The 25,361-nt window shown below is 41.1% G+C and overlaps 1 protein-coding gene across 1 annotated transcript in view; it reads right to left on the bottom strand.

Moving 5' to 3' along the window:
- Positions 1-16,769, bottom strand: part of KCTD8 (potassium channel tetramerization domain containing 8) — a 160,187-nt gene extending 143,418 nt beyond the window's left edge. Inside the window, exon 1 of the mRNA XM_077814591.1 lies at positions 15,899-16,769. Coding sequence (XP_077670717.1) covers positions 15,899-16,769 — 871 coding nt within the window. The remainder of the gene's footprint in view (positions 1-15,898) is intronic.
- Between the last annotated feature and the right edge of the window lie 8,592 nt (positions 16,770-25,361).

The following is a 25,361-nucleotide window of genomic DNA, read 5'->3' as shown; positions in this document are numbered from 1 at the left end:
TAAAAAGATAAACAAAAGAAATAGTATTTTTTCAGTTCACCTTATACAAGTACGATAGTGCAATCTCTTTATCATGAAAGTACAACTTACCAGTGTGGAATTATTTGGGTTTTTACAGAACTGCACTCAAAAATAAAACTTTAGAACCAACAAGTCCACTCAGTCCTACTTCTTTTTGGGCCGTTCACTCAAACAAACAAGTTTGTTTACATTTACAGGAGATAATGCTGCCCGCATCTTATTTACAATGTCACGTGAAAGTGAAAACACGGCACTGTTGGAGTCGGCATAGCAAGATATTCACATGCCAGATTTGCGGAACATTTGTATGCCCCTTCATGCTTCAGCTTGTAGGCTCTAAAGTTTTAAAATGTTTTGTTTTTGAGTGCAGTCATTTAAAAAAATTATTCTACATTTGTAAGATTGCACTACAGTACTTGTATGAGGTGAACTGAAAAATACTATTTCTTTTATCTTTTTTACAGTGCAAATATCTGAAATAAAAATATAAAGTGAGCACTGTACACTTTGTATTCTGTGTTGTAACTGAAATCAATATATTTGAAAATGTAGAAAGACACCCAAAATATTTATAATAAATTTAAATTGGTATTCTGTTATTGTTTAACAGTGCACTTAAAACTGTGATTAATCATGATGATTTTTTTTAGTCTAGTTAATTTGTTTTGAGGTAATCGCAAGCATTAGCTGCAATTAATTGACAGCCCTAGAAAAACTACACACAATAGTAGGAAGGAACCTGGAAAGCAGTAATGCTGAAAGTAAGGTAGGGAAAATAATAGACAGCAGATTAGACAGAAGACGTTTACAATGTGACAGCAGAAAAGCCCAATGCAATTACAGCTGTGTATACAGTGGTGCCATGGGACAGAACAGGGCATAACAGTACCTCTCTCTATAGTCCTGGAGCAGCTGCACGTAGAATATTGCATTTAGTTATTTCCCACAGAGACTCTGGAAAAACTGAAGAAGTTTCAGGAAAGAATGAAAATGGTCAGAGGTTGAGGCTTCTGAAGTACGAGGACATTAAAAGAATTAAATACACGTCTTATCTAACAAATTGTTAATAGGGAGGGAGAGAAATATAAATATTAGAAGGGTGTAAATACCAACTATGATGAGTAATTATTTAAATGAGTACAAAGAATATAACCAGGAGTAGTATTATTTTTTAATATAAGTATAACGATGGTGCCAATGGGCCAGCTGTGACAATGTGACCCCACAGTGCCTTCCCCAAAGAGCTCACACTCTAAATAGACAAGACAGACAAAGAGTAGGGGACGGGATACAACACAGCAGCAGAGTCAACAATGGGTTGGTCTGCAGGTGTCATGTTAGAGAAGGTGATGGTCACCCCTGGAGATGAGGCCTAGGTTGGACCCTATCTCCTCCCGCAGATGATACTTCAGTATCTGCTGAGGCTACTTCTTTTGTTTGCTCCCGCCAGCTTGATTTACTCTGACCACCCAAAGTAGAATAATGAATTTTTTTAAAAAAAGGACAAAATTAAAAAGTAACCTTCAGGAAAAAAAATACCGTCAGTAAGATCTATTAGACTGGATAACAGTCTCCCATAGGAAGTGATGGAATGGTAGATTGGAAAACTAGATCGAACAAAACCCTAGTACAATAGGGCACTAGCTTGTGTTTTCAGAAAGACGTTCTATATGACCCAATACATCTTTCCCATCTTTAACTTCTATGATAGATAATTTATTTATCGTTATCCCATACTGACTCCCCTCATAAGTGAAGTGTCAAATACAGATGGCCAAAAAAATATTCAGATTCCAACATTTTTCAAAGCAAAAAGCTTTTGTTTGTGTGTGTTGGGGGGGGTGTTGTTTTACAAAAAATTCTCAGTTTTGAACAGCTCCAGTCATAAGAAGTAAGTCATCACATTGGCACAGTATGAATTGTAGCGACACACACACACACAAACTTTTTTCTTCCATCTCCAGTTATGCAGCACTCAAACAGTTTTACAGACATCTGAATAATCAGATCATATAATGCTTGGAAGATAGGATAGGAGAAGTTTTGTTTGATAGAAATGATTATTGATAACAAGGCGGGCTTATTCTCCTTTTGTTGTACATGTGAAATTCTCATTGATGTCAGTGTGGGTGTGACACTGGAGTTGCCAACCCTCCAGGATTGTTCTGGAGCTTCCAGGAATTAAAGATTAATCTTTAATTAAAGATTATGTTATGTGATGAAACCTCCAGGAATACATCCAACCAAAACTGGCAACCCTGTTTGGGCCTGGCCCAGTTTGCAAACCGAGCATGGTTTTGGAGAGACTTCAGGATTCCTGCTCTCTAAGGAAATAAAGGCTGGGATCATTTTGGAAATTAATCTATCAGTCTGTGTATATGCGTGACTAGGATGTTATCCCGTGTAGTGACTATGAGCATTTTCAACAATTAAACAGGATTACAAGAAGAATGTTCAATTTGGAAAATGGGGAGGTGAACTGGTAACTTTGGTCCAGATCCTGCCCCATACTGTGGCCCCTTTACATAGCTCTGGTGGGGGACTAGCACCTTGGGGACTGCTACAAATTGAAATAATCTAGCTCAATCCTAAACTGGCTTTGAATGATACAGGGGCCAAACTGGTCTGGAACAGTCCTTGAGATTGGGGGTATGTAAAAGATGCACACAGCCACTTTTGTTCTCCCTCCTCATCTTAGAGCTCAGACACAGCTGAAGATCTATCCTTTAAACTGATGAAATGGGCAAAAGTTCTTAATATTTATGGTCTCTTTGCCCAAACCGTGTTAGTGTTTGTTAAGGATGGCCAGGGAAGGAGGCTTTGAAAGTGGCATCATAATCAGTCTGGTATGTTGCTTTAAACACATTAGTCTTTCACTTTGGGGGACTCGTGTTTAATCGTGGGATTGTATCACAAGCTGAGTAAATTTATATTTATGGTCTCACTCTATCTAATCCCTAGTGAATATTTGTTCACCTCACAGATTCTCTTCATAATGTGGTACATTTAGTGTTTGCGGCACAGGGAAGGATCAGTAGTAGAATAGCAGCTATCATGCAGGTACAGAGATAACTAACATATAGTGAAAGTTTGTTATAGTAACCATTTAAAATCATGTCGCTGAACCAACATCTGATATTGTCATGTTTTCAAGAAAAAAAACTAGTTTGCTTATAGTAATCTCTCAGTGTCTGAGCAGTAGTTTAGTAGAAGTTCATGTTTTCAATAAAAATATCATATGGTTTGCACACTCCTCTATGGAAAAGTAAAAAAGTTTCCCTGAAAGTATCACGATAAATAAATCCTTACAAAAGACACTGAAGTGATCTGACATCAAGAAGCAGTTCTACAAGATGTTACAGATCCAGCAAAGGCAGCTTCTCCGACATTCTAGCTTTATTCCCAGTAGTAGAGTCATCCACAGGCAGTACATTCAGGCAGTACATTTCTGGAATGGCATCAAAACCAGCGTGCCCATGTAGTACCACAGTAAAAATGACTTAACATACATATTGGTCATCTAATACCTTTCTTCGCCTACAGTATGCAAAGAAAAGGTTTTCCCAGTCATTTTAAAAAATAAAATCAGAGATTAGACTCACAACAGCTCCACTCCTCTCCAACCTACGGGGTGACCATACCCTATTTTTAAATATGACTTTATTGTCGAAGGTATCAAAGCTAGACCTTACCAACATGTTTAAAAAAAAAAAAAAAAAAATCAGCTCATGGGTCTTGCTTGCTTTTATTAAAGTATAATGGTATTTAAAAGGTTCATGATACAGTTTTAACTGCAACAATGACATACCATTTGTAGAGGAGCTCAGATTGTTTTTACAGTTGATTCATTTATTATAAAAACATACTTTAAAAATACATACTAATATTCTTTATTTTTGCATGGTTTGAAATCAATACATAAACCAAATCTACGTCTTATTTGACTAACAAGTGAAATTAATGTCCCAGAATGCTGGACTGGATAAGATATACTATTTTGGTTTGTTAAAGGTGGCAGAAAAAGAAATAATTTTCCTAGAACAGCAATTTACGGGTGCACAGTTTGATCATCTCTTTGCATTCAGAGACTTATGTTTGGGAAGAATGACAAGAAATAGAATAGGCATCATTTATTTATTTTTAGACTGAATCAAGGTGTGAGCTGTCACCACTGCAAGGCAGGATATTCAATAAATTGCTTTGCTTTGGTTTTCTAAAAGCTAGGAGACTGATAAAATTGGCTATGGTCCTGCGCAACTGTCTTACAGACCCAACAAGCCTAGATCCTGACATGATCAGAAATTTTGAATTGTTTTCAGGCTGTATGGTCGGTTTTAGATGCAGGCAAACATCGGTGAGGGAGTTAGTACCAATTTATTACCTGAGGGTGGATCCAAAAGATCTACATCTATGTGGATCTACCTGTCTTCTCTCCCAAGATGATGCCACATAAGAGTCCACAGAGGCTACTGTAGCCTTTTTTCTTGATTAGAGAAACCACCACTGAATGGCTCGGCTACCACTCTGTGGCCTGGAGAGGGCCCTGGAGATCTCTGTTGATCCGCCCACCCCAGGCACTCATGCTAGGTACTGAGCTGTAGATTTGGCACTTTAAGAGAAGCTGACACCTCACATAATATTTTATCAAAGTGACATTTTAAAAGGGGAAAAGTGCACTGTGTTTTTTCTTGTCTCTTTTTTTCCATTATGAAAACAAATGGGACTATCTTTATAAAAACACAGTATTTGTTTCCTAAAAGTTCATCTCTTCTTGCTGGTTATTCCCTGCTGATTAAGAAGTCATTATCACTTGTTTGTGACAATTTCCACAGAAACCACAGTGATCTCACAGAGGGCTATCTTCAGGTAGAAAATAAGCAACATAAATCCATGCAAGTGTCACTAGTAACAAATGAAAACAGGAAAGCAGAAAATGTTATATGTAAAACAAAAATGTCTAAAACAGAAAAAATTTCAAAGTTTTTCACGAGGTATTACTGGATCTTTTTTTATAATAAACATGTCAACTCAGAAGAGACAGCTTCCAGCTGAGCACCATGCTCTCAACACCCATAATTCAAACTGAGGAGCAGATGTTAAATGTGAAATCCATTAAGACCAATTAGATTTTCCAGAAGAAGGTACAGTAATAGCATGTGGAGGCAATTCCATATTACACAAAAGCACCAAGAAAAAGAAGTCAGACAGCTCAAAATGTAAGTTGTACGCTTTATCTGAAAAGTGACCAACCAGGATCTCCGTACTGAGCTGCCTGTAATCATTTCAAGTAAAGAACTAACTTTGGACTACTCTTTCAATATGAAAAACACTTTTGTAGGATGTGATGGGGTGTCCACAGCACACAGCATTGTCAGTGTGGGGAGTGGGGTGGGCAGCCCCAACAAAATCTGCTCCCCTGGTAAGGATAGTTTCCCCCTGCTAAGCGTAGCCTCCCCCACGTATGGGTTAGCTTCCCCCTGGTAAGGGTTATATCTTTTAACAATGGAAAAAAAAATTTTATTTACATACCGGATTGGCGCTGGACCGGGTAAACAACGCCCCCGCTGCCAGCTTTGATGCCCCGGCTGGCTGTGTTAAATATATTAGGGGAGTAATTCGGGTCGCTGGACCTATGGACAAGACATTTTTTTAATGAGTGGATTTCTCACGAGTCTGAGAAAAGAGACCTCCCTATTGAAAATGAAATGGGAGTTGAGGAAATTGAATTGATAGATAAGGACTGGGCGGATGATGTTTTATCATTTTTACCTATGGTTTTTACTAATGACACTTCTAATAATTTAGATGTGGACAATTTTAATCCTGGTTTTGAGTATTTAAATGCATTTGAAGATCCGTATTTTAAAGAATCTGGACATTTTAATACTAATTTAACTACTGTTTTTAACAATATAGATACAGATAATTTAATTAATTTACCAAATTTATTAAATAGTAGCTCATGGAAAGATGGAGTTTTTTATCTAGAATATCCCGTCGATTGTTTTAATTGTCCCATTTGCCCACAGATTTTAGCAACATTTGGAAAATGGGCAAAACATATTAATGTAGTACACAAAAGTAAGGCCATTAGAGTGGTCTAAAAAGTGTGGTAAATCCTTTCAATTCCACAATAGAGCATGCCACTACCCCACGTGCAGGCCCAGGGAAGTGGATACCCCAGTGAAGGGCTATACCTGCTCAAGTTGTGTGATGGCTTTCCATACTAAATAGGGCCTAAGCCAGCATTGTAGACACAGGCATCCTGCAATTAGAAATGAACAAAGAAAATATAGCGGCTAGGAGTAAGACTAGAGAGTCTACTTGCTCTTGATCTTGAATTTGGACTGATCATGAGATTGAGTTGCTTATTAAATTGGAGACCAAATATGTAGGGAAAAGGAATATAAATAAGTGTACTGAAAGTGAATTAAAAACAAAGACTAATAAACAAATTTCAGATAAAAGACATGAATTGGCTAAGAGAAAGATTAAGAAAGATAGAGTTATCGATGAAGTGGGAGAGGTAGATAGGAATGAAGAGAATATATTGGAAGTTCTGCCTCATAGAGAGAAAATCTTGCCACTAAAGAAGCATCCATATGTGGACAAGGTGGGGAAGGTATGTAGGCAAGGGAGACAAAGTAGGAAAGCTGGACAAATATTAAATAGACTAGAGGAAATTGAAATTTTATTAAAGGAAAATCAGACTAAATATGTTGGGTGGGCAATGGTGGAAAAGTTGTGTAACTCATTGATATAGACAGATACAAGTAGATATGAGGAGCAACAGGAGATGAATAATAATAATAGAAAAGGGAATGGAGGGGTGGGTGATAGAAAGAGACAATCTAACACCATTCGGAGATATGCCACTAAGAAGGCTAGATACAAATGTTACCAACAATTATTTGTTAAGGATAAAAGAAGATTAGCACGCATAATTATGGGAGAACCAAATGGGGTAAATGTAATATTCCCCTCAAAGATAATGAGGCATATTATGTAGATACATTGGAAATTGGACATAGAAGTACAATAGGATGGCCCCTGCCAGCGAAAGAGTCGATAATGATTTATTATGAAGTCCTACTTTGGTGGATGAAATTAGGGAGGCCCTGAGAGAGATTTGTAAAGATAGTGCTCCTGGCCCAGATAAAACAGTGAATGATTTATGGGATATTTTTAACCTGGACTCCTTAATCTCATGAAAATTTTTAATATATGTTTTTTAAATAGGCAGGTCCCAGATATTTTTAAAGAAAATAGAACTATTTTAATTCCCAAAGTGCAAATTGAGGAAGAAATAACGAAACTATCCTCCTGGAGGCCATTGATAATAGGATCTGCAGTCAAAATTTGCAATAGACAAAAAGGTTTTCCAGGATGTGAAGCGAATATCTCAATTTTAGACAATTTGATAAAGGAAGCAAAGTGGAATGGGGAGGAATTAGCCACAGTATTTGTGGATTTGGCCAAGGCATTTGATTCGGTGGGATAAGGACATATTATGTCCGGCCTGAGGAGCTTTGGGATAGATGAGTACATTATAGAAATTATAAGGAAGACCTATATGATAACTGCACTACAAGGGTTTGGGTGAGTCTATTTTAATAAGGAGTGGGGTTAAAAAAGCGACCCTTTATCTCCTATTTTATTTAATATTGCCATGGATCCTTTGTTAACTAAGCTGGAAATTGAGGGCTCAGGGTTTTATGTTCAAGGGAATAGTGTCACATTGTTGGCATTTGCCAACGATGTGGCAATTTTAAGTGGGTCATATCAAGGGATGGCCAAAAATCTAGGAATTTTAGATTAGTGTTTCTGCAAAAAACAATCTTTGGGTTTATATGAAAAAAAATAAGGGATTTCACATACTAGCAAAATAAAAGACTTATGTGATTAACCCCAAGAATAACTGGAGAATGGGTACTGAAATTATCAATAATGTACATCCAGGAGAATTCAAAAAATACTTGAGGGGCGAGGATAGATCCTTGGGATTGGAGGAATGTCTCTTAAGGACAAATTGATTGAATGGAAAAAGAAAAGGAGTACTTGTGGCACCTTAGAGACTAACCAATTTATCTGAGCAAAAGCTTTCGTGAGCTACAGCTCACTTAATAAAAAACACCTATTTTTTCCATGGTCTGTGTGTATAAAAATATCCTCACTGCATTTTCCACTTTTATGCATCTGATGAAGTGAGCTGTAGCTCACGAAAGCTTATGCTCAAATAAATTGGTTAGTCTCTAAGGTGCCACAAGTACTCCTTTTCTTTTTGCGAATACAGACTAACACGGCTGCTACTCTGAGACCTGATTGAATGGAGTGAGTTTAAGTAAGACTCCTCTTAAACCTGCCCAAAAACAGATGATTTTACAAACGTATATTTTATCTAGGCTATTTTATAATTTACTTTTAATTGAGCCCCCTTTTTATCTTTTATATGAGCTGGATGTTTTAGTTAGGAAAATAGCTGAACAGATTTTACATCTCCCAAAAAGTACCATCGATGAATTATTTTATGCAAGGGGAAGAAATGGAGGACTTGCATTAACCAAATTTAGTGTACAATTACCCAACACGCTTATCCGCAAATGACGAAGACATATTGTGTCTAAAGATAGTTGGATAGATTTATCCTGTATGTATGCATGCTGGAGAAAATTTAGTTGATAAAATATTGATTCTTAGCGCAGCAACACCAAATTCTAAGAAATGGAGAGAGGAGGAATTTTTTAGATTTTAGACTTTTTAGATGGTGTGGGTTGAGGTGCCAGGGGGTAGGTAAGTATTTTTAAAATGATGTAACTAGTAACTCAGTTTTGAAAAGATCTGGTATGGTTAAATCCTCCTCATTGATTGCTGCATTACAGCTTAGGGCTAATGTTTACCCTACAATGGAAACATTGGCAAGAGGTAGAGAAGGATTAAATGCCACCTGTAGATGGTGTGGTAAGGCTAGGGAGACAATACCACATATATCTGGACAATGTTTTAAAACTAAAGATGCTAGGAAAAGACGACATAATAGGGTAGTTTCTGCGGTAGTAGATAAGGTGTTCAAATTGGGGTGGAAATCAATAGTAGAACCTCAGTTGAGAACTAAAGAAGGAAATTTGAGAAAGCCGGATATTGTTTTTATAAAAGGAGATACTGTGGTGGTGGTGATGGTGGATGTTGCAATTCACTGGGAGGATAACGCCGATAGTCTGGAGAAAGCCCACAAAGAGAAGGCTGCCTATTACCTCGAATTGGAGGAAGATATTAAGAAACTAACAGGAGGTACAAATGCCCACTTCTTTGGTCTCGTAGTTCGGGCTCGTGGCAAATGGAGTGAAGGAAATGATGATCTTTTAAAAATTTTAGGAATTGAGAGAGGTAAAAATTTTAAAGAAAATTTTTGTAAACTCATTTTATATGCCACTGCAGATATGATGGCTTATGTTCAGTGACAAGTAGTGATCCCAGAGCTCCATTCCATATATCCTACTATTACTTACATTTTAGCTATTTTTCCATATTTTAAATTTATGGATTATCAGTACCTTTTTTCCCATTTGGTACCTATTTATCTATCCTTTCAGATAGCGGTTTCAAGTCATTAATAAATACTTATAAATTTGGATTGATAGCCTATTTTAAATTATTCTTTTTACTGGAATTGGCTGGCGGACTGGATGCGTATAGTAACCAGGAAAGGGCAGGTAGTCACGCCTATACACAAATGGCCAAGCAGGCCAATTAACTCCACAGGTTGCACAAGGAGGAGGAGCCAGGGAGCATGGAACTAATTGAGAGCAGGCTCAGTTGTGCAAGAACAGGTGGGGCCTGTATAAAGCCAGGTAGCTGGAAACAGATGGGGGTTACTAGGAAAGGCAGCAGGAAGGCAGGCAGCAGCCAGTCACTGAGAGGAGGGTTAGGAGCTGGTATAACCAGAGAGAGAAGGGGAACCAGGTGTGGCAAGAAGCCGCTCAGAGAAGTATCAGTGAAGACTGGTAGAGGAAAGCCCAGGACTGTTGAGCTGAGGGTCAGTGGGCTGGAACCTAGAGAGGAGGGTGGGCCTGGGCTCCCTTGCCAGCCACCGAGGGAGTGGTACTGTGGGGCAGTGAAAAGGAAAAGTGCCTAGGACTGCTAGGATGAAGGAACTGTATTACCCCAGAAGGGAGGAACACTGAATGACCTAGCCGGAGGCCTGAGTCACGAAGAGGACACTGTGGTTCCTGGGACTGACAGAAGGGCTAAAGACCAGAGGGAGAGACAGGATGATGACATACAAACCACAAAGGGGGGATTGACCTCAAGAGCTAATCCCCAGAGCAACCAGAAGGAGGAGCCAGACCACAAGTGAGTGCTGCACCCTGTGAAATGAGGCAACGGGAGGAGTAGGGCAATAGTGATCACATACTATGTAAAACCAGCCAATTAATCAACACTTTTGGATGACAGCTTGGAAGTGTACTGCAGAGAAGAAGCCAAGGAGGTCCCTTCTTTCTCTCCCCCTAATCCCATGTGTATGCATCATTATACATAGTAAGCTTTGTCACTCTGGTGTCATCTGGGACGTGGGGGAGACAGATAACTTCCAAGTATAAAACGGAATTTAACTTTCATGGGGGGATTGTACTCAATGTATCAGAGGGAAAAAAGCAGTCCACTCTCCTGTAGCTGTATGGGCTTTGCAGTGCCAATATGAATTAAAAAGTAATAACTTATTTTGGATTACTAAACAAACAGATATGACTTGTAATACAAGAAGCAGATCTGCTGAGCACTTGTCAGAGCTGAGACACAAGGTACAGACTAAAGGAGAAATTCTGCCTTCAAACTTACATCAGTAGTTCCCTATGTATCCAAGGGCTAGATCTGACCCTAAAGAAGCTGTTTGGAAGTACATTTCTCACTAATCTAATGGATCAGTATATTTTAGTAATCAGTGTATAGCTTGTCATTCCTAGAAAACAGTTAAAGGTCCACAATCGACAAATAAACAGTCAACAAATCCTGAGGTCTGTGTGACTATTATATGATTAGTGTATAATTATTAACACTGAGCCTGGTAAGTCTGAGACTAACATGAATAACAAGATAGCTAAAGGATATTTTAAGTTGTTGAAAGATGAAAGCATGAATATGTAACAGGAAATTAGGCTTCTTTCCTACATAACACCAAATTAACATTCAGATGCGAGACGAAAAAAAATTACAAACACAAAACTTTGTAACAGAATAAGATTCAACTATTCTAGTGCTTTAGTTGTGAAAACATGAAGGGCTCTTGTATCTTTAGGGCACCGCTCTGTGTTGAGTGCAGTATGACTACTACCAGCCTCCTCAGTGAGAGTTCTGGGGAAATCGCCCTTGTAGCAGGCCCAATTCCTCCTCAGGTTCCAGCATGCATAGCAGAAGCGTGGCTGCTGCGCCATACTTGAAGAGACTGCAATATCCACTCTTTCCTATGCCCAGCCAGCTCGGCTTGTGGGTAAGGAGGGGATGAGACCACGGCACTGTCAGCTTCTCCCCTCCTTTGGGAGAATCTAGTGCCAGCAAATACATTAGCCCTGAGTAGTCCTTCCACTCATGGTGAGTAGCACAAAGGCAGGGGTGCAAGGGATAGCCATTCCCCCACTACATACTGTGCCTGGGCCAAGCACAAGCTTGCCTTTACATTTCTAAAGCAATGTAACCAATCAAACTATTCTGTTTAATATGCACAGAATTACACCATCAATCTGAAATACAGTTCGTTTCAAAAAAACGATTTAAAAGTAGTTTCAGGTAGGTCACTGTGCCTTTTTCCCTCTGCCAGTTTCTGTGATTTTACAAAACTTTTTCCTCTCCCCTGTTGCTGTGTGAAAGACAACTAGTAGGGAAAACGGTCTAATTATACAAAAGAAACCATAAAATTATTCTAAACAAAGTGCTCTGTCAAATGCATAAACCAAACAAACTGGAAAAAATAGGGAAAGTATTTTTCACTAATTTCTTTCAGCTGTAGGAATCTTAGGTGTTACTTTTAACAATAGTAGGTTAAAAAAAACACAAACCCTCCAACGGGAGGAGAATTTTTAAGTTGAAATGTCATTTTTTAAAAAAAATTAACCACATGTTCTTCTTTTTACAAATAAAAAAGAATGGAAAAATACAAAACAAAATAAAAATTACAATGATGTCCAATTCATCCCTCATATAATTACACTGAAGCCAATGGAGTTACACCAATGATTAATTCGCCCAATGATGTAAAACAGAGCACTGGTCTTTACAGTAACATACAACACACTGCACAATCCAAAACAAAATATTATGAAAATCACCCAACAAAGAACTACAAATAGTTTCAGAGTAGCAGCTGTGTTAGTCTGTATCAGTAAAAGAAAAGGAGTACTTGTGGCACCTTAGAGACTAACAAATTTATTTGAGCATAAGCTTTCGTGAGCTACAGCTCACTTCATCGGATGCATGCGGTGGAAAATACAGTGGGGAGATTTATATACACAGAGAACATGAAACAATGGGTGTTACCATACAGACTGTAACAAGAGTGACCAGGAAAGGTGAGCTATTGCCAGCAGGAGAGTGGGGGGAGGGGGAGGGGGGGACGGACCTTTTGTAGTGATAATCAAGGTGGGCCATTTTCAGCAGTTGACAAGAACAGTGGGGGGGGGGAATAAACAAGGGGAAATAGTTTTACTTTGTGTAATGACACATCCACTCCCAGTCTTTATTCAAGTCTAAATTAATTGTATCCAGTTTGCAAATTAATTCCAATTCAGCAGTCTCTCGTTGGAGTCTGTTTTTGAAGTTTTTTTTGAAGAATTGCCACTTTAGGTCTGTAATCGAGAGACCAAAGAGATTGAAGTATTTGAATGTTACAATTCTTGACGTCTGATTTGTGTCCATTTATTCTTTTACGTAGAGACTATCCGGTTTGGCCCATGTACATGACAGAGGGGCATTGCTGGCACATGATGGCATATATCACACTGGTAGATGCGCAGGTGAATGAGCCTCTGATAGTGTGGCTGATGTGATTAGGCCTACTTATTCAAGCCTAATTAATTTAGGCTTGAATAAAGCCTGGGAGTGGATGTGTCATTACACAAAGTAAAACTATTTCCTCTTGTTTATTTTCCCTCCTACTGTCCTTGTAAACTGCTGGAAATGGCCCACCTTGATTATCACTACAAAAGGTTCCCCTTCCCCTCCCCGCTCTCCTGCTGGTAGTAGCTCACCTTTCCTGATCACTCTTGTTACAGTCTGTATGTTAACACCCATTGTTTCATGTTCTCTGTGTATATAAAATCTCCCCACTATATTTTCCACTATATGCATCCAATGAAGTGAGCTGTAGCTCATGAAAGCTTATGCTCTAATCAATTTGTTAGTCTCTAAGGTGCCACAAGTACTCCTTTTCTTTTTACAAATAGTTTGAGGACAATAAATAATTCTGGATCAGGCACTAAAGGCCAAATCCAGTTCCTACTGATGTCAGTTGCAAACTCCTCTTGTCTTGTCTTCACTGGGACAGAATTGACCTTAAGGGGACATTTAATTTAATGTAGGGTCTGTCCTGTAAGCCCTCCATGTGCAAGATTCTCAAGACCCACATGAGGCTTACAGAGTCAAGACCATAATTGATATATTTAAAAGTAAAGTAAAATTCCGAACTAAAAATAAAGATTACTCCTTTGTCATGAATATTTAAAGTTTGCAATGCTTCAGTGGACAAGAACAGATCTTAAAGTTCTAACAAAAAAATATAGATTAATAAATATAATTAATAGAGCCATAATATTTCTGTTTGTCTTTTCACATTTGAATAAAAATCAGTGTGCTTTATTGAATATTAATCTTTTAAAAAATCACTATTAGATTAATATACACAGAAATATATAATTACATACTTGGAAAACTATTTCTGGAAAAAACAGAATTTGGATATTTTCAGTCTCAGTTATAACCATTGGAAATTTATTATATATTTAGGAATATCTATGCATATCTCCCCACCACACACACAGAGGGGGAAACTAATCATTAAAATAGTTTACAAAGTCGATCCAGAAAAGTGAAATGAAAGCCCTTCTAACAAAACTCAAAGTGTTTGTCATCTTAGTTAAAAGCAGTGTGATTTTATAGACCTTGGAAATTAATTTTTAAAATATCAGTTTAATACACACTGTTATATATCTTATAGAAAGATAATCAGCAGCTGGATGGTGCTGACCATCTACATTACACACTGTAGTATGCATTATGGAATTAATTTTCCTCTGATGGCCAAGCTGTTAAACACTCTGCCCAGCTATGGCTTTGAACGCAAAACAGGTTGCTTCATTTAGTTTTACTAGGGGAGAAGTTAGAAGCGGTTCTATCTACCTCCGAATCTCCCCGGCAGATGTTTTACTAAAATAGGCCCCCTGTGCTCAGAAAGCATGAAAGCACACAAACCCAGGAGGAGCCATTGAAGGGAAAACGATTATCTCTTCCACAGGCTTCAACTCAACTCTCCAACGCATTAAACAGGTTTAAGGCTTCTTGGGTCTTTGAAAGAAACAAAACTCTGCCACTTGATTTGGTGTTTTCTATTCCACTGTGTTCTCATTAGTCCAAATCGCTCTCTATCATCGTCCTACACAGTGCACTTGGTGCGATTTAAAGCGTGCAGTCTAACAACAAACGTCCACATGTCATTCTGCCATTTTCGAAAGACACGAAGTCTGTAAGTATACCACTGTACACTATAAAAGAATTGTTTAAGGCATGCATGCCATGGAATTTTCTTCTCTGATGCCCTTTGGAAAGTGGATTCTCTCATCACGGTTCAGTTCTATCCTTCACTGAAAATGTGCCCAGATGGAGTCTGTTTACTTTGCAGTTAATGAGAACGGAAGGAAATGTAGCGATAAAATATTAAAACCCTTCCTTGCTTCCAGCACTGCTGTTTTAATCTTTGCAAAGCCCAACTTGAACAAAAACGGTGAAACCCTCAAAGTCAGACATCACTGCTCTCTCCCAAACTCACGTACATCTTTAAAGAGAGCAAGATAAAAGCAAGGCTGGTGGTTGTTACTCTCGACAGCTTTTGACTAGCGATAACTATGGTTTTGACGTATGATAAAAAAAAATCTGAAATATCGTGGATTCACTCAGAACCTCTCTCCAGCTTCCTAACATTAGTCATTACACCTAACAAGCACCAGCCCTGCTCTTAGCCAGTCCCTATGCACTGTATTCAGAATCAATTTCTTACAAATTCTAGTTTAAGCTCTTTTTACATATGGTACAAATAAATACTCACACACCTGCATTGTAAAGCTATGAGTTTTCATGAATGACTGCTGCTTCCTACAGGGCGTTTAGTTCAATCCTATGGACATTTTGAAAGGGGAAACAGTGTCTGACTGGAACAAATTAGAAGCAGAGGGACCACAACCTGTTCTTCCAAAGGCGCCTCCGTTAGGATTGCTTTGACTCTGCCCCCCACCCCAAAGTGCAGTAGTTTCCTTGCTTTGTCCCCACAAAGCAAAAGCAGCAGCAAAAGTAAGTGGGATTTGATCTGTCCCCCGGAGGGGGGGGGGGGGGACGGCAACTAGCCCTTTGCTACATCTTTAAATAAATGCTGCCAAGTCTCTTCCTCCAACCTTTTTTTTTTTTTTGGGGGGGGGGGGGAAATGAATATTTTAAAGTATTTTATAAGGGAGGGTTTTGCATTGAGGCATGCACAAGATCCCACTCAGAACCGGCCCCTGCTCCTGGGCACTGCAATCGGGCTGAGTCCTGGCGGAGGAAACCACCAGCCTGCCCCACCACACACACACCAAGCCCTGGGCCTGCCTCCCTTGGGACTACTGCCAGGTGGGAAACTTACTGTAGAAGATGTACTCGGTGTAGCTGCTCCAGATCTTGTCCTCCCTGTACTGGTTGATGAAGGCGGCGGTGCCGGTGGAGTTACAAGCCACCATGTGGAAGCCGGCCTCCGAGAGCCGGTCGAACGCCTGCTCCAGGTAGGTGAACTTGAGGTAGAAGCGGGAGGTGTATTTCTCCGGGGGCCGGTCGGGGTCCCGGCTCTCGTTGAGCGTCTCGCCGAACACCTCCTTGGCCAGCGCGATCCTGCCGCACACCATAATCCGGGCCACCCTGCGGAACTTGGCGTCCGCCTGGTTCTCCCGCACCGTGGTGTACGAGCCCCGGTAGCCCACGGTCAGGAAGCCCGAGCGCTTCTCCAGGGCGGCCCCGGCCGCCGCCCGCAGCAGGAGGTCGCCGCTGCCCTGCGAGTTGCTGTCCTCCAGGTCGCTCTGGCAGCCCTCGTCGTTGAGCGAGCCCTGCTTGGTGACCTTGGGGGAGAGCAGCTTGACCAGCTCCCCCAGCTGGAAGTACTCGGCCTCCCGCAGCAGCCGCTCCTTCTCCGGGAAGTGCTCGGGCAGGGCCAGCTGCTTGTCCCGCAGATAATCCAGCACGTACCTGAAGAGGAAGCCGTCGCGGTCGATGAAGAAGCGCGCCCGGCTGTCCCTGGGCAGCTCCCTGGCGGCCGCCTGGCTGCCCCGGCGCGGGGAGAACATGCTGGCCAGGGTGCTGTCCGGGACGCTGAGCAGCGTGGAGTGCTTGGTCACATACACCTGGCCGCCCACGTTCAGCTCCACCACCTCGGGGAAGGGCGAGCAGGACGGCGCCGGGGAGGAGGACCCCATGTCACTGATGGGCAGGATGCCGCTGCCGCCGCCCGTGTCCTTCAAAGCCATGGCTGCAATGGACGGAGGGAGCGTCTCCAAGCCCCCCTCGCCCGGACGGCGCGCGTCTACTCAGGCGGGCTGGCTCCGCGCGGCTGAAGGGCTCGGCCCACGTGTGCGCCGGGCTCCGTGCCCCAGCTGCAGGGAACTTCCCCGGGGCGCGCCCTCTCCCCCTCACTGCCCCATGCGGAGGGCTCTTCCCGGGCGGGGCTCCGCTCAGTGCCCCCTCCCCCGCCCTCCTTCCCTTGGAAGCGTCTTCCCAGGCGTGGGCCCCGCTCCCTGCCCCCAAAGAGGGTGCCAGTCCCAGCGCCCCAGCTAGAGGGCTTTCCCAAGGCGTTGCAGCCCCTTTAGCGTGCCGCGCCGTCCGCAGGAGTGCGAGGGGCGGTGTGTGGGACCAGCTCCCTCTCGGTATGAAGAGCCCTGCCTCTGCCCGCCGCTGCCTCCCCGCTGTGCCTGAGCAGCAGCAACTCCCAGCCCCAGGCGGCAGCAGCTCGGGAAAGCCGCGCTGACGTCAAGCCCCGGCAGCAAGAAGTGGCTGGAACTTTGCAAGCAGCTGTCCCTTAAAGGGGCAACCTGAAGGGTGTTACTGGGAGTGGGGGAAAACCGGATCCTGCCAGGTTTTATCCCAGTCCCCTACATTCTAGTGCCTAAATTATTCTGGTGCGCCGCTAGGAGAAGCTGCACAGCTATTAAATTCAAAACTGTAAGGTATGCAACCAAATATTAACCAGATCCAGCAGGCTACAGGCTGTATTGGGAGTGCGGCAGATTTTTATTTTTTTTTGGTGGAACTGAAGAATCAATAGGTCTTCTCTATTTCTAGTTTTGTGGCTAAAATTTGCAGGATCCAGCAGCCAGATCTGAGTTTTTGCTGTGCTGTTTCAGTGCGGTTCATCAGGGTCTGGATTTTCAAGGTGCAGTAGGAGCAGCTAAATATGTTCTTTATTTAGGCAGTGGAATTTGGGTGATTTAGACCCCCCAAAATGGCCCGTTCCATGAAGATCCAGGTGCCACATCCTGGTTTTGGTGGCACCATTGAACCCGGATGCATTGCCATCGGGAATTTTTGTTAGTATAGGAGCAGCTAAACTTGTTCTCTGTTTGTTTAAGCAGTGGAATATGCAAAGTGGGAGCCCAAAACTGGCTGGATTAGTGTTCCCAATGTATATATTTGTAATCTGTCCTGAAAAGATGTAGAGGTCTAGATTTTTTTGGTATAAAATGAGTTTCTACATATGTTTGTAGATATTTGTATGTTAAAATTAGGGGTTGCATATTAGAATTGGGGGTTTTGAGGCCTAAAATTCGATGCAGGTGCCACATCTTGGTATTTACAGCCTGTTATGCTTGGATATGTCTAGGTCTGGGGGCATTTTTTTAGTACAATAGGAGTAGCTAGACTTGTTCTCTGTTTAGGTAATAGAGTAGCAGCCATATTAGTCTGTATTCGCAAAAAGAAAAGGAGTACTTGTGGCGCCTTGTTAGTCTCTAAGGTGCCACAAGTACTCTTTTTCTTTTTCCATTTAGGTAATAGAAATTGGGAATTTGAGCCAGCAACTGGCAGGATCCACATGCCACATCTAGGTTTTTTGTGGTGCTGTTGTGTCATGGCTCAAGGTATTTTTGTACAGTAGAAGGAGTTAGAATTGATCTCCATTGAGGTAATGGAATTTGAGGGCTTGGGTACAAAAACCAGTAGGCAGCAGGTAGATTCCATTTTGGGGGGGGAGGGAGCATTTCTCACCCAGTTGGTAGGCGGCACTGATCACCAAGTGCCTGCACTGGAAATGTCAGAGGACCACAAGAAAACGCAATCTCTCATTTTACAGAAGTAAGGAACAGGTAGGAGTGACTGAGTTTAGATTAAACTACAAATATTTCTGGTACTACTTTTACAAGCCTTGATTTAGTGTGATTTTGACCACTAAGTGTGGGTTTGTAAAACCGATAAGTGGTCCTGAGAATGAATGAACTAGAGGAAAGGGTGTTTCACCGGAAATGGAATTAATTCCCCTGTCCTTTCCAATGTTATGAGATGTTTTGTTTGAAATGCTCATGAAGGTCAGAAAGATCAGTGTTCAAATGGCTGGGTAATTGGGAGACATGGGGGTTGGTTTGTTCATTGGCCTTTTTTAGCCACCAGTGAAAATGATTTCATTGTTTTGCCCTAGCTAAAATCATGGCTCCTCTGAAGTCAGTGAAAGTCGTGCCATTAATTTCAAAGGCTGGGTTTTGCAATTAACAATTGCATCTTCTATTTAAGAGACCTAGGACTGGCACATGATAGCTGGGATGTTGCAGTGTAGGACTGAAGTGTGGTAAGGGCTTTTAAGGAGCTAACCCTTCCCTTTCTTTACCTTCTCTTCTTCCCAAAGGCATTACGCCTATTCCTGCCTGGTGTCATGCCTCCAGCCACCATTAAGGAAGTAATGCATCTCCCCAAACCCCCTACAGCCTCCAGGGTGCTCTGGCTCCAGAAGAATTACATATTTAACAGCCTTCACAGTTAGGCTTCTAAGGATGTTTAACTTGAACAATGTAAATTAGATCATTCACCATGTAGGTTTCCCCAAGTTCAGCAAGTTTCATTTAATACTTACATAAAAGTTATGCAAAGATGTGTGTAAAATAGATGTTAACATATTACTCTGAGAATATTTGCTTTCAGGATTATTAGGAAGGAGGGAGAATCCTTCTGTTTAATGCTCTGCCAGTGCCTCAGTAATTTGAATTATCTTTATACCTAATGCTAGTCACTGATTTATTAAAGATCACACTTGCCTGCCTCTCATCTGCTTGGCTCAGTGTTTGGAGTTTTTTGTGTTCCAGGTACTAAAGTCCAATCCTGCTCTCACTGGAGTCAGTGACAAAAGTTCAGAGGAGCAAGAACTGGTATGAATGGTATGAAGACAGCATACTCAAGCCCAATAAGGGAAGCAGCATCATTTTGTTATGTGTTTGTGTAATGCTTAGCATAATGAGGTCCTGGCCTATGAGTGGGGCTTCTAGGCCTAACTCAATACAAATTTATTTTTATTTATTTATTTATAATCTTATGCCTCTATTAAGTGAGGGCCTCTGACTGATGCTTAAACTGAAGAGAGGGCACTAGAGGAAGTTTTGCCATGACCTAGCACCCTTACTCACATGACTACACCTGTGGTTAAAAGTTAGTTTAACTGCACTCAGTTCCACCAGTTTTGAAGTGGAAACAGAATACGGTAAGAATGAAAAGACTTGCTTTTGTCTGATTTACTGCTCAATCAAGTAGAGCTGGTTGACAAATTTCCATTATTTTTCCTCAAGTTTCAGCCAGCTCTGCTTTTAACTACTTTTATAGTTAAGTATCTATTGCAATACTTGGAAGTAAATTCTTTTTAAGAGGAATGACTTTACTGCAGAAGAGTAATCCAGATTAAGGCAAATTGTTGAAAGACACTAATTTTAGTATGCATTCACTGTTATAATCCAAGGTCATTACAACCTTATGGCATGTATATGTTTATTTGAATTTAAATTGATAAATGAAGGCTGTAGAATTAACTAACTTTGTTTCATGTATAATTTCAAAATAAAGCAACAAAAACTTAATAAAGTGCTTTACACATTTCAGGCAAAGAACAAAGTGCAATTGAAATTTGGATCATAATTCTGGACAAAAAGGAACTACAGAAACTCCATACCCTTCATGTCTGAGTGAATTATACATTCTGAATGCCCTGCTAATAAGATGCCTGGTCCTTGGCAGGCTCTTGCTAATGTTAGTGGGAGTTGTGCCTGTGTATAGATTTGCTGGGTCAGGCCTGAAGAGAAGTTTATCATGCAGTAACAGTCCAAAATGATAAATATGCTACAGAGTTTAGCACTACAATAAATTATAGAAATGATAGGTAATTATGTTGTATCCCAACAAATGACAACAAAGTTGTAGATTATAGTGCAACAACATTTACTGCCCAATTCATTTATTGCTAGCACAAGTATGTTTATCACATTATATTATAATAAAACATCTGAAGCCCAATTCTGCAACTCACAGAGTAAAGTAACTTTACTCACAGAAGTAATCCTTGAGTTCAATGGGACTTCTCATGTGAGTAAAGCCACTTGGGTGGGAGTCTGCAGGATCAGGACCCTAAGCAGTGTTGTAAATTTACATAACACATTATGCATTTCGATTACATTACACTGCTGGGACTGAAATGAGAATAAACTAGAATGTACGTTTAATTTTGAGAAAAACACTGAGACTTTCCTTGTAGAGTACATAGTTACTGATTGTTCTAAAAGTAAGAATGGTTATACACTTTGCTATAGCTACATTTTATTGTGTTTGGAGTTCCAAAAAGAATGTTCAGCAACAGAGCTGATGTTAACTTTAACTAGACAGGCTAATCAAGAACAGTTTGGGAAGTTTGCTACACAAGGATTGTGGAAGTTTTGATTTTTAATGGTTTGTGTGTTTTCATGTTCCAAAAGCATTTACAAAGGTTTCTATAAAGTAAGCTCTGGTGTATTGTGACTGCATGAGTTTGCCTGAATTATTCCCTTCTTGGACTATGTGAGTTTACATCTGTAAAGCTTGATGTGTTCTCAGGATCCAAAAGCATTTATAAAATGGGAAGGCTGCTAGGTAAGAGAATAAAATCCAGGACCTCCACGGTAGCATTCTCCAAAACACTTCTAGTTCCACGTGCAGGGCCAGTTAGAGAGGCGAAACTGCATGGTCTCAGTGCATGGATGAGAAGACAGTGTAGGGAGGATGGTTTCAGGTTTATTAGGAACTGGGGAACCTTTTGGGAAAGGAGGAGTCAATACAAGAAGGATGGGCTCCACCTAAGACAAAATTGAACTAGATTGCTGTCATATAAAATTAAATAGGTCATAGAGAAGTTTTTAAAGGGGTGGAGGGAAACCTACAGTTGCAGAGGAGCAGGCAGTTCCAACAGAGACAACCCTTAGGGGAGGATCAATTAAAGAGGAGAGGATAGAAGTTGATAAAGTGCAAGTAGGAACTGAAGAGAGATAGTCAAATGAAAGAGTTCCATTCAATTACCTCACATGAAGGCAGACAACTAAATATTGACAAATTTTGTAAAGTGTATACAAATGCTTAGTCTAAATATTAAGCCAGGCTAGATTTAGGGACAGGCGACCACCTGGGGTGCTGGGCTTGGGGGCACGAAGCTTGGGGTGCTGTTTTTGTTGTTAGTGACAAAAGGGGAAATAGAATGTTTGAAGTAAAATGTTTCAGGTATTCCGTATGTGGCTTCATTTTTTTACTAACCTTTTAGAATGTTCTGGAACTTGGTAGAATCTTGTGGAACCTTCTAGACTTTCTGAGAACTATATTTTCCTTGAACCTCCTAGAATATTGTCAGCAATGCCCTTGTGGGTATATAAGGGGCAGGGTGTTGCTAGTCAGTCACTGAGATAGAAGAATGAAGTGAAGTGAGAGTCCAGCTGCGATATTGTGACAACGGTGCAAACATAAAGAGAAGAAACAGTGGCGTCCAGGCAAGGATCCTTGCGCTGAATCAAAGATCTTTCTTCATGCCTGTGGGTGCCATTCCATCAGCCTGGTTGTGTCAGATGCAGCGTCATCTTTTTTAGATTCACTATCTCTCTTTGGAGTACTACACAGGGTATACGTCCTGTTTTCAGCATCAACAATCAGGCGGAAGATCCCCATGGACAATGTTAAAATCTGACTATGAAACCGCTATGTAATACTCACTGGAAAAGCCACACTGACAGTGTAAGGCCAGTGAGGTACCAAATGACTGAGATGTACAACGCCCTGTTGGAACTGGTGCCGTTGGGTAAAGCCGAGGCTGGAATCCGACACAAGGTGCAAAGCCTGGCAAACCAGATCACTGACTTCAAATTTCTGATCTCAATTGTGGTTTGGCATGATATCCTACTCCAAGTAAACATTGTAAGCAAGGCATTACAAACTTAGTTGATGGACATCACGACCACTACTTCTTTGATGAGAAGCTGCCTTGATTTTGTTGTGGCCTACAGAGAAAACAGATTTGGAGATGCCATTGCTGCCGCCAACAAAATGGTGGAAAACTTAGGAGATGAGCTCCACAAAAAGACCTGGAGTTTTTGTCTGACCTTAGTAAGCTGCTGGCGAACAGCTATCTGGACACTGACACATGGGGAATGTTCGGACGTCAATGATAAAAACCTCTATGTCGAATTGGACAACATGCATCACATTTGCCACAAAGGAAGCACTCTCAACTCCAAGCTCTCCAATTCATTCATGATGCAGAGCTGAAGGACACCTTTCCTAATGTGTGGATAGCTTCAAGGATTCTGCTTACGCTGCTGGTCACAGAGATGAGTGGTGAGTGCAGCTTTTCGAAGCTCAGGCTCATTAAAACATATCTTTGATTGATGATGGCTGACAAGCGACTGTCATCACTTGTTATTTTATCATCTGAAAATGCCATTGGTCAGTCTTTGGATCTCTCTGACCCGGTGCTTCAGTTCCCGAGGGCAAAGGTGAGAAAAGCGACCTTTTGAACTAAAGGACTAAGATTAACATTCTAAGGCTGTCACCTACTGCAACACAATTTAATACTGGTCCACCCAATGTTGGTGAACAGTTCAGTTTCTTCATATTAGTATATTTTAGTTATACTTAAAATTAAAAAGTTTCTATAAGCTTAGAGGAAATGATTTTTTATTTTTATTTTCTTATATATGGCATGGATAAATACAGATTTACAGATCCTAGCATGCAAATTATTCATCTTTTATGACAGGGATAAATTGTGCATGAAAATTGTGCATCAAAGTTGTGAAATTGACTACAAATGCAATAAAAATAAGGTATTCAAAAGTTTAACAAATGGAGGGAAGGATGCCAAAGACGGTCCTTGTCTGGAACACCATTTGGTCAAGGGCCGGCCCTGATACTAAGATGGGTGAACTTGAGTGCATCGTATTAAATGAGGATATTGATATAATAAGAATCACAGAAGCTTGGTGGAACAATGATAATCAATGAGACACAGTAATAACGGTACAAAATATATATGACAGAGTATGTTGTGTGGATGGTAGAGTGGCACTACATGTGAAGGAAACCAGAGTAAATATAGTAAAAATCTTAAATGAATCAAAACAGTGCCATAAAATCTCTATGGATAAAAATTCCATGCTTGAAGAATAAAGAAGGATAGTAGTAGGAATATTCTACCGACCAGTTGATCAGGTTTTAATGGGGGACTTCAATCACCCTGACATCTGCTGGGAGAGCAATAAAGCAGTGCACAGACAATCCAAGAAGTTTTTGGAGAGTGTTGGGGACAACAACTTCCTGGTGCAATTACTGGAGGAACCAATCAGGGGCCATTCTCCTCTTGACCTGCTGCTTACATACAGGGAAGAATTGGTAGGGGAAGTAGAAGTGGGTAGCAACCTGGGCAGCAGTGACCATGAGATGGTTGAGTTCAGGATCCTCACAAAAGGAAGAAAGGAGAATAGCAAAATATGGACCCTGGACTTTAGAAAAGAAGACTTTGACTTCCTTAGGGAACTGATGGGCAGGATACCCTGAGAGGCTAATATGAGGGGGAATGGAGTCCAGGAGAGCAGGCTGTATTTTAAAGAAGCTTTACCGAGGGCGCAGGAACAAACCATCCCAATGTGCAGAAAGAATAGCAAACATGGCAGGTGACCAGTCTGGCTTAACAGTGAAATCTTCTGTGAGCTTAAACACAAAAAGGAAGCTTACAATAAGTGGAAACTTGGACAGATGACTAGGGAGGAGTATAATAATATTGCTCGAGCATGCAGGGGAGTAATCAGGAAGGCCAAAACACAACTGGAGTTGCAGCTAGCAAGGGATTTGAAGGGTAACAAGGGTTTCTACTGGTATTTTAGCAACAAGGAAAAGGTCAGGGAAAGTGTGGGACACTTAATGAATGGGGGAGGCAACCTAGTGACAGATGATGTGGAAGAAGCTGAAGTACTCAATGCTTTTTTTGCCTCATTCTTCACAGATAAGGTCAGCTCCCACACTGCTGTCCTGAGCAACGCAGTATGGGGAGGAGGTGAGCAGCCCTCAGTGGTGAAAGAACAGGTTAAGGACTATTTAGAAAAGCTGAACATGCACAAGTCCATGGGTCAAGATCTAATGCATCCGAGGGTGCTGAGGAAATTGGCTGATGTGATTGCAGAGCCATTGGCTATTAGTTTTGAAAACTCATGACGACTGGGGGAGGTCCCGGACAATTGGAAAAAGGCAAATATAGTGCCAATCTTTAAAAAAGGGAAGACAGAGAACCCGGAGAACTACAGACTGGTCAGCCTCACCTCAGTCCCTGGAAAAATCAGGACCAGGTCCTCAAGCAAACCATTTTGAAGCACTTGGAGGTGAGGAAGGTGATCAGGAACAGTAACATGGATTCACCAAGGGCAAGTCATGCCTGACCAACCTGATTGCCTTCTATGATGAGATAACTGGCTCTGTCGATATGGGGAAAGAAGTGGATGTGATATATCTTGACTTTAGCAAAGCTTTTGATACAGTCTCCCACAGTATTCTTGCCAGCAAGTTAAAAAAGTATGGATTGGATGAATGGA

Source organism: Eretmochelys imbricata, chromosome 4, assembly GCF_965152235.1.
Source record: "Eretmochelys imbricata isolate rEreImb1 chromosome 4, rEreImb1.hap1, whole genome shotgun sequence".
NCBI lineage: Eukaryota > Metazoa > Chordata > Testudines > Cheloniidae > Eretmochelys > Eretmochelys imbricata.
This window is presented reverse-complemented; position numbering and strand designations above follow the sequence as displayed.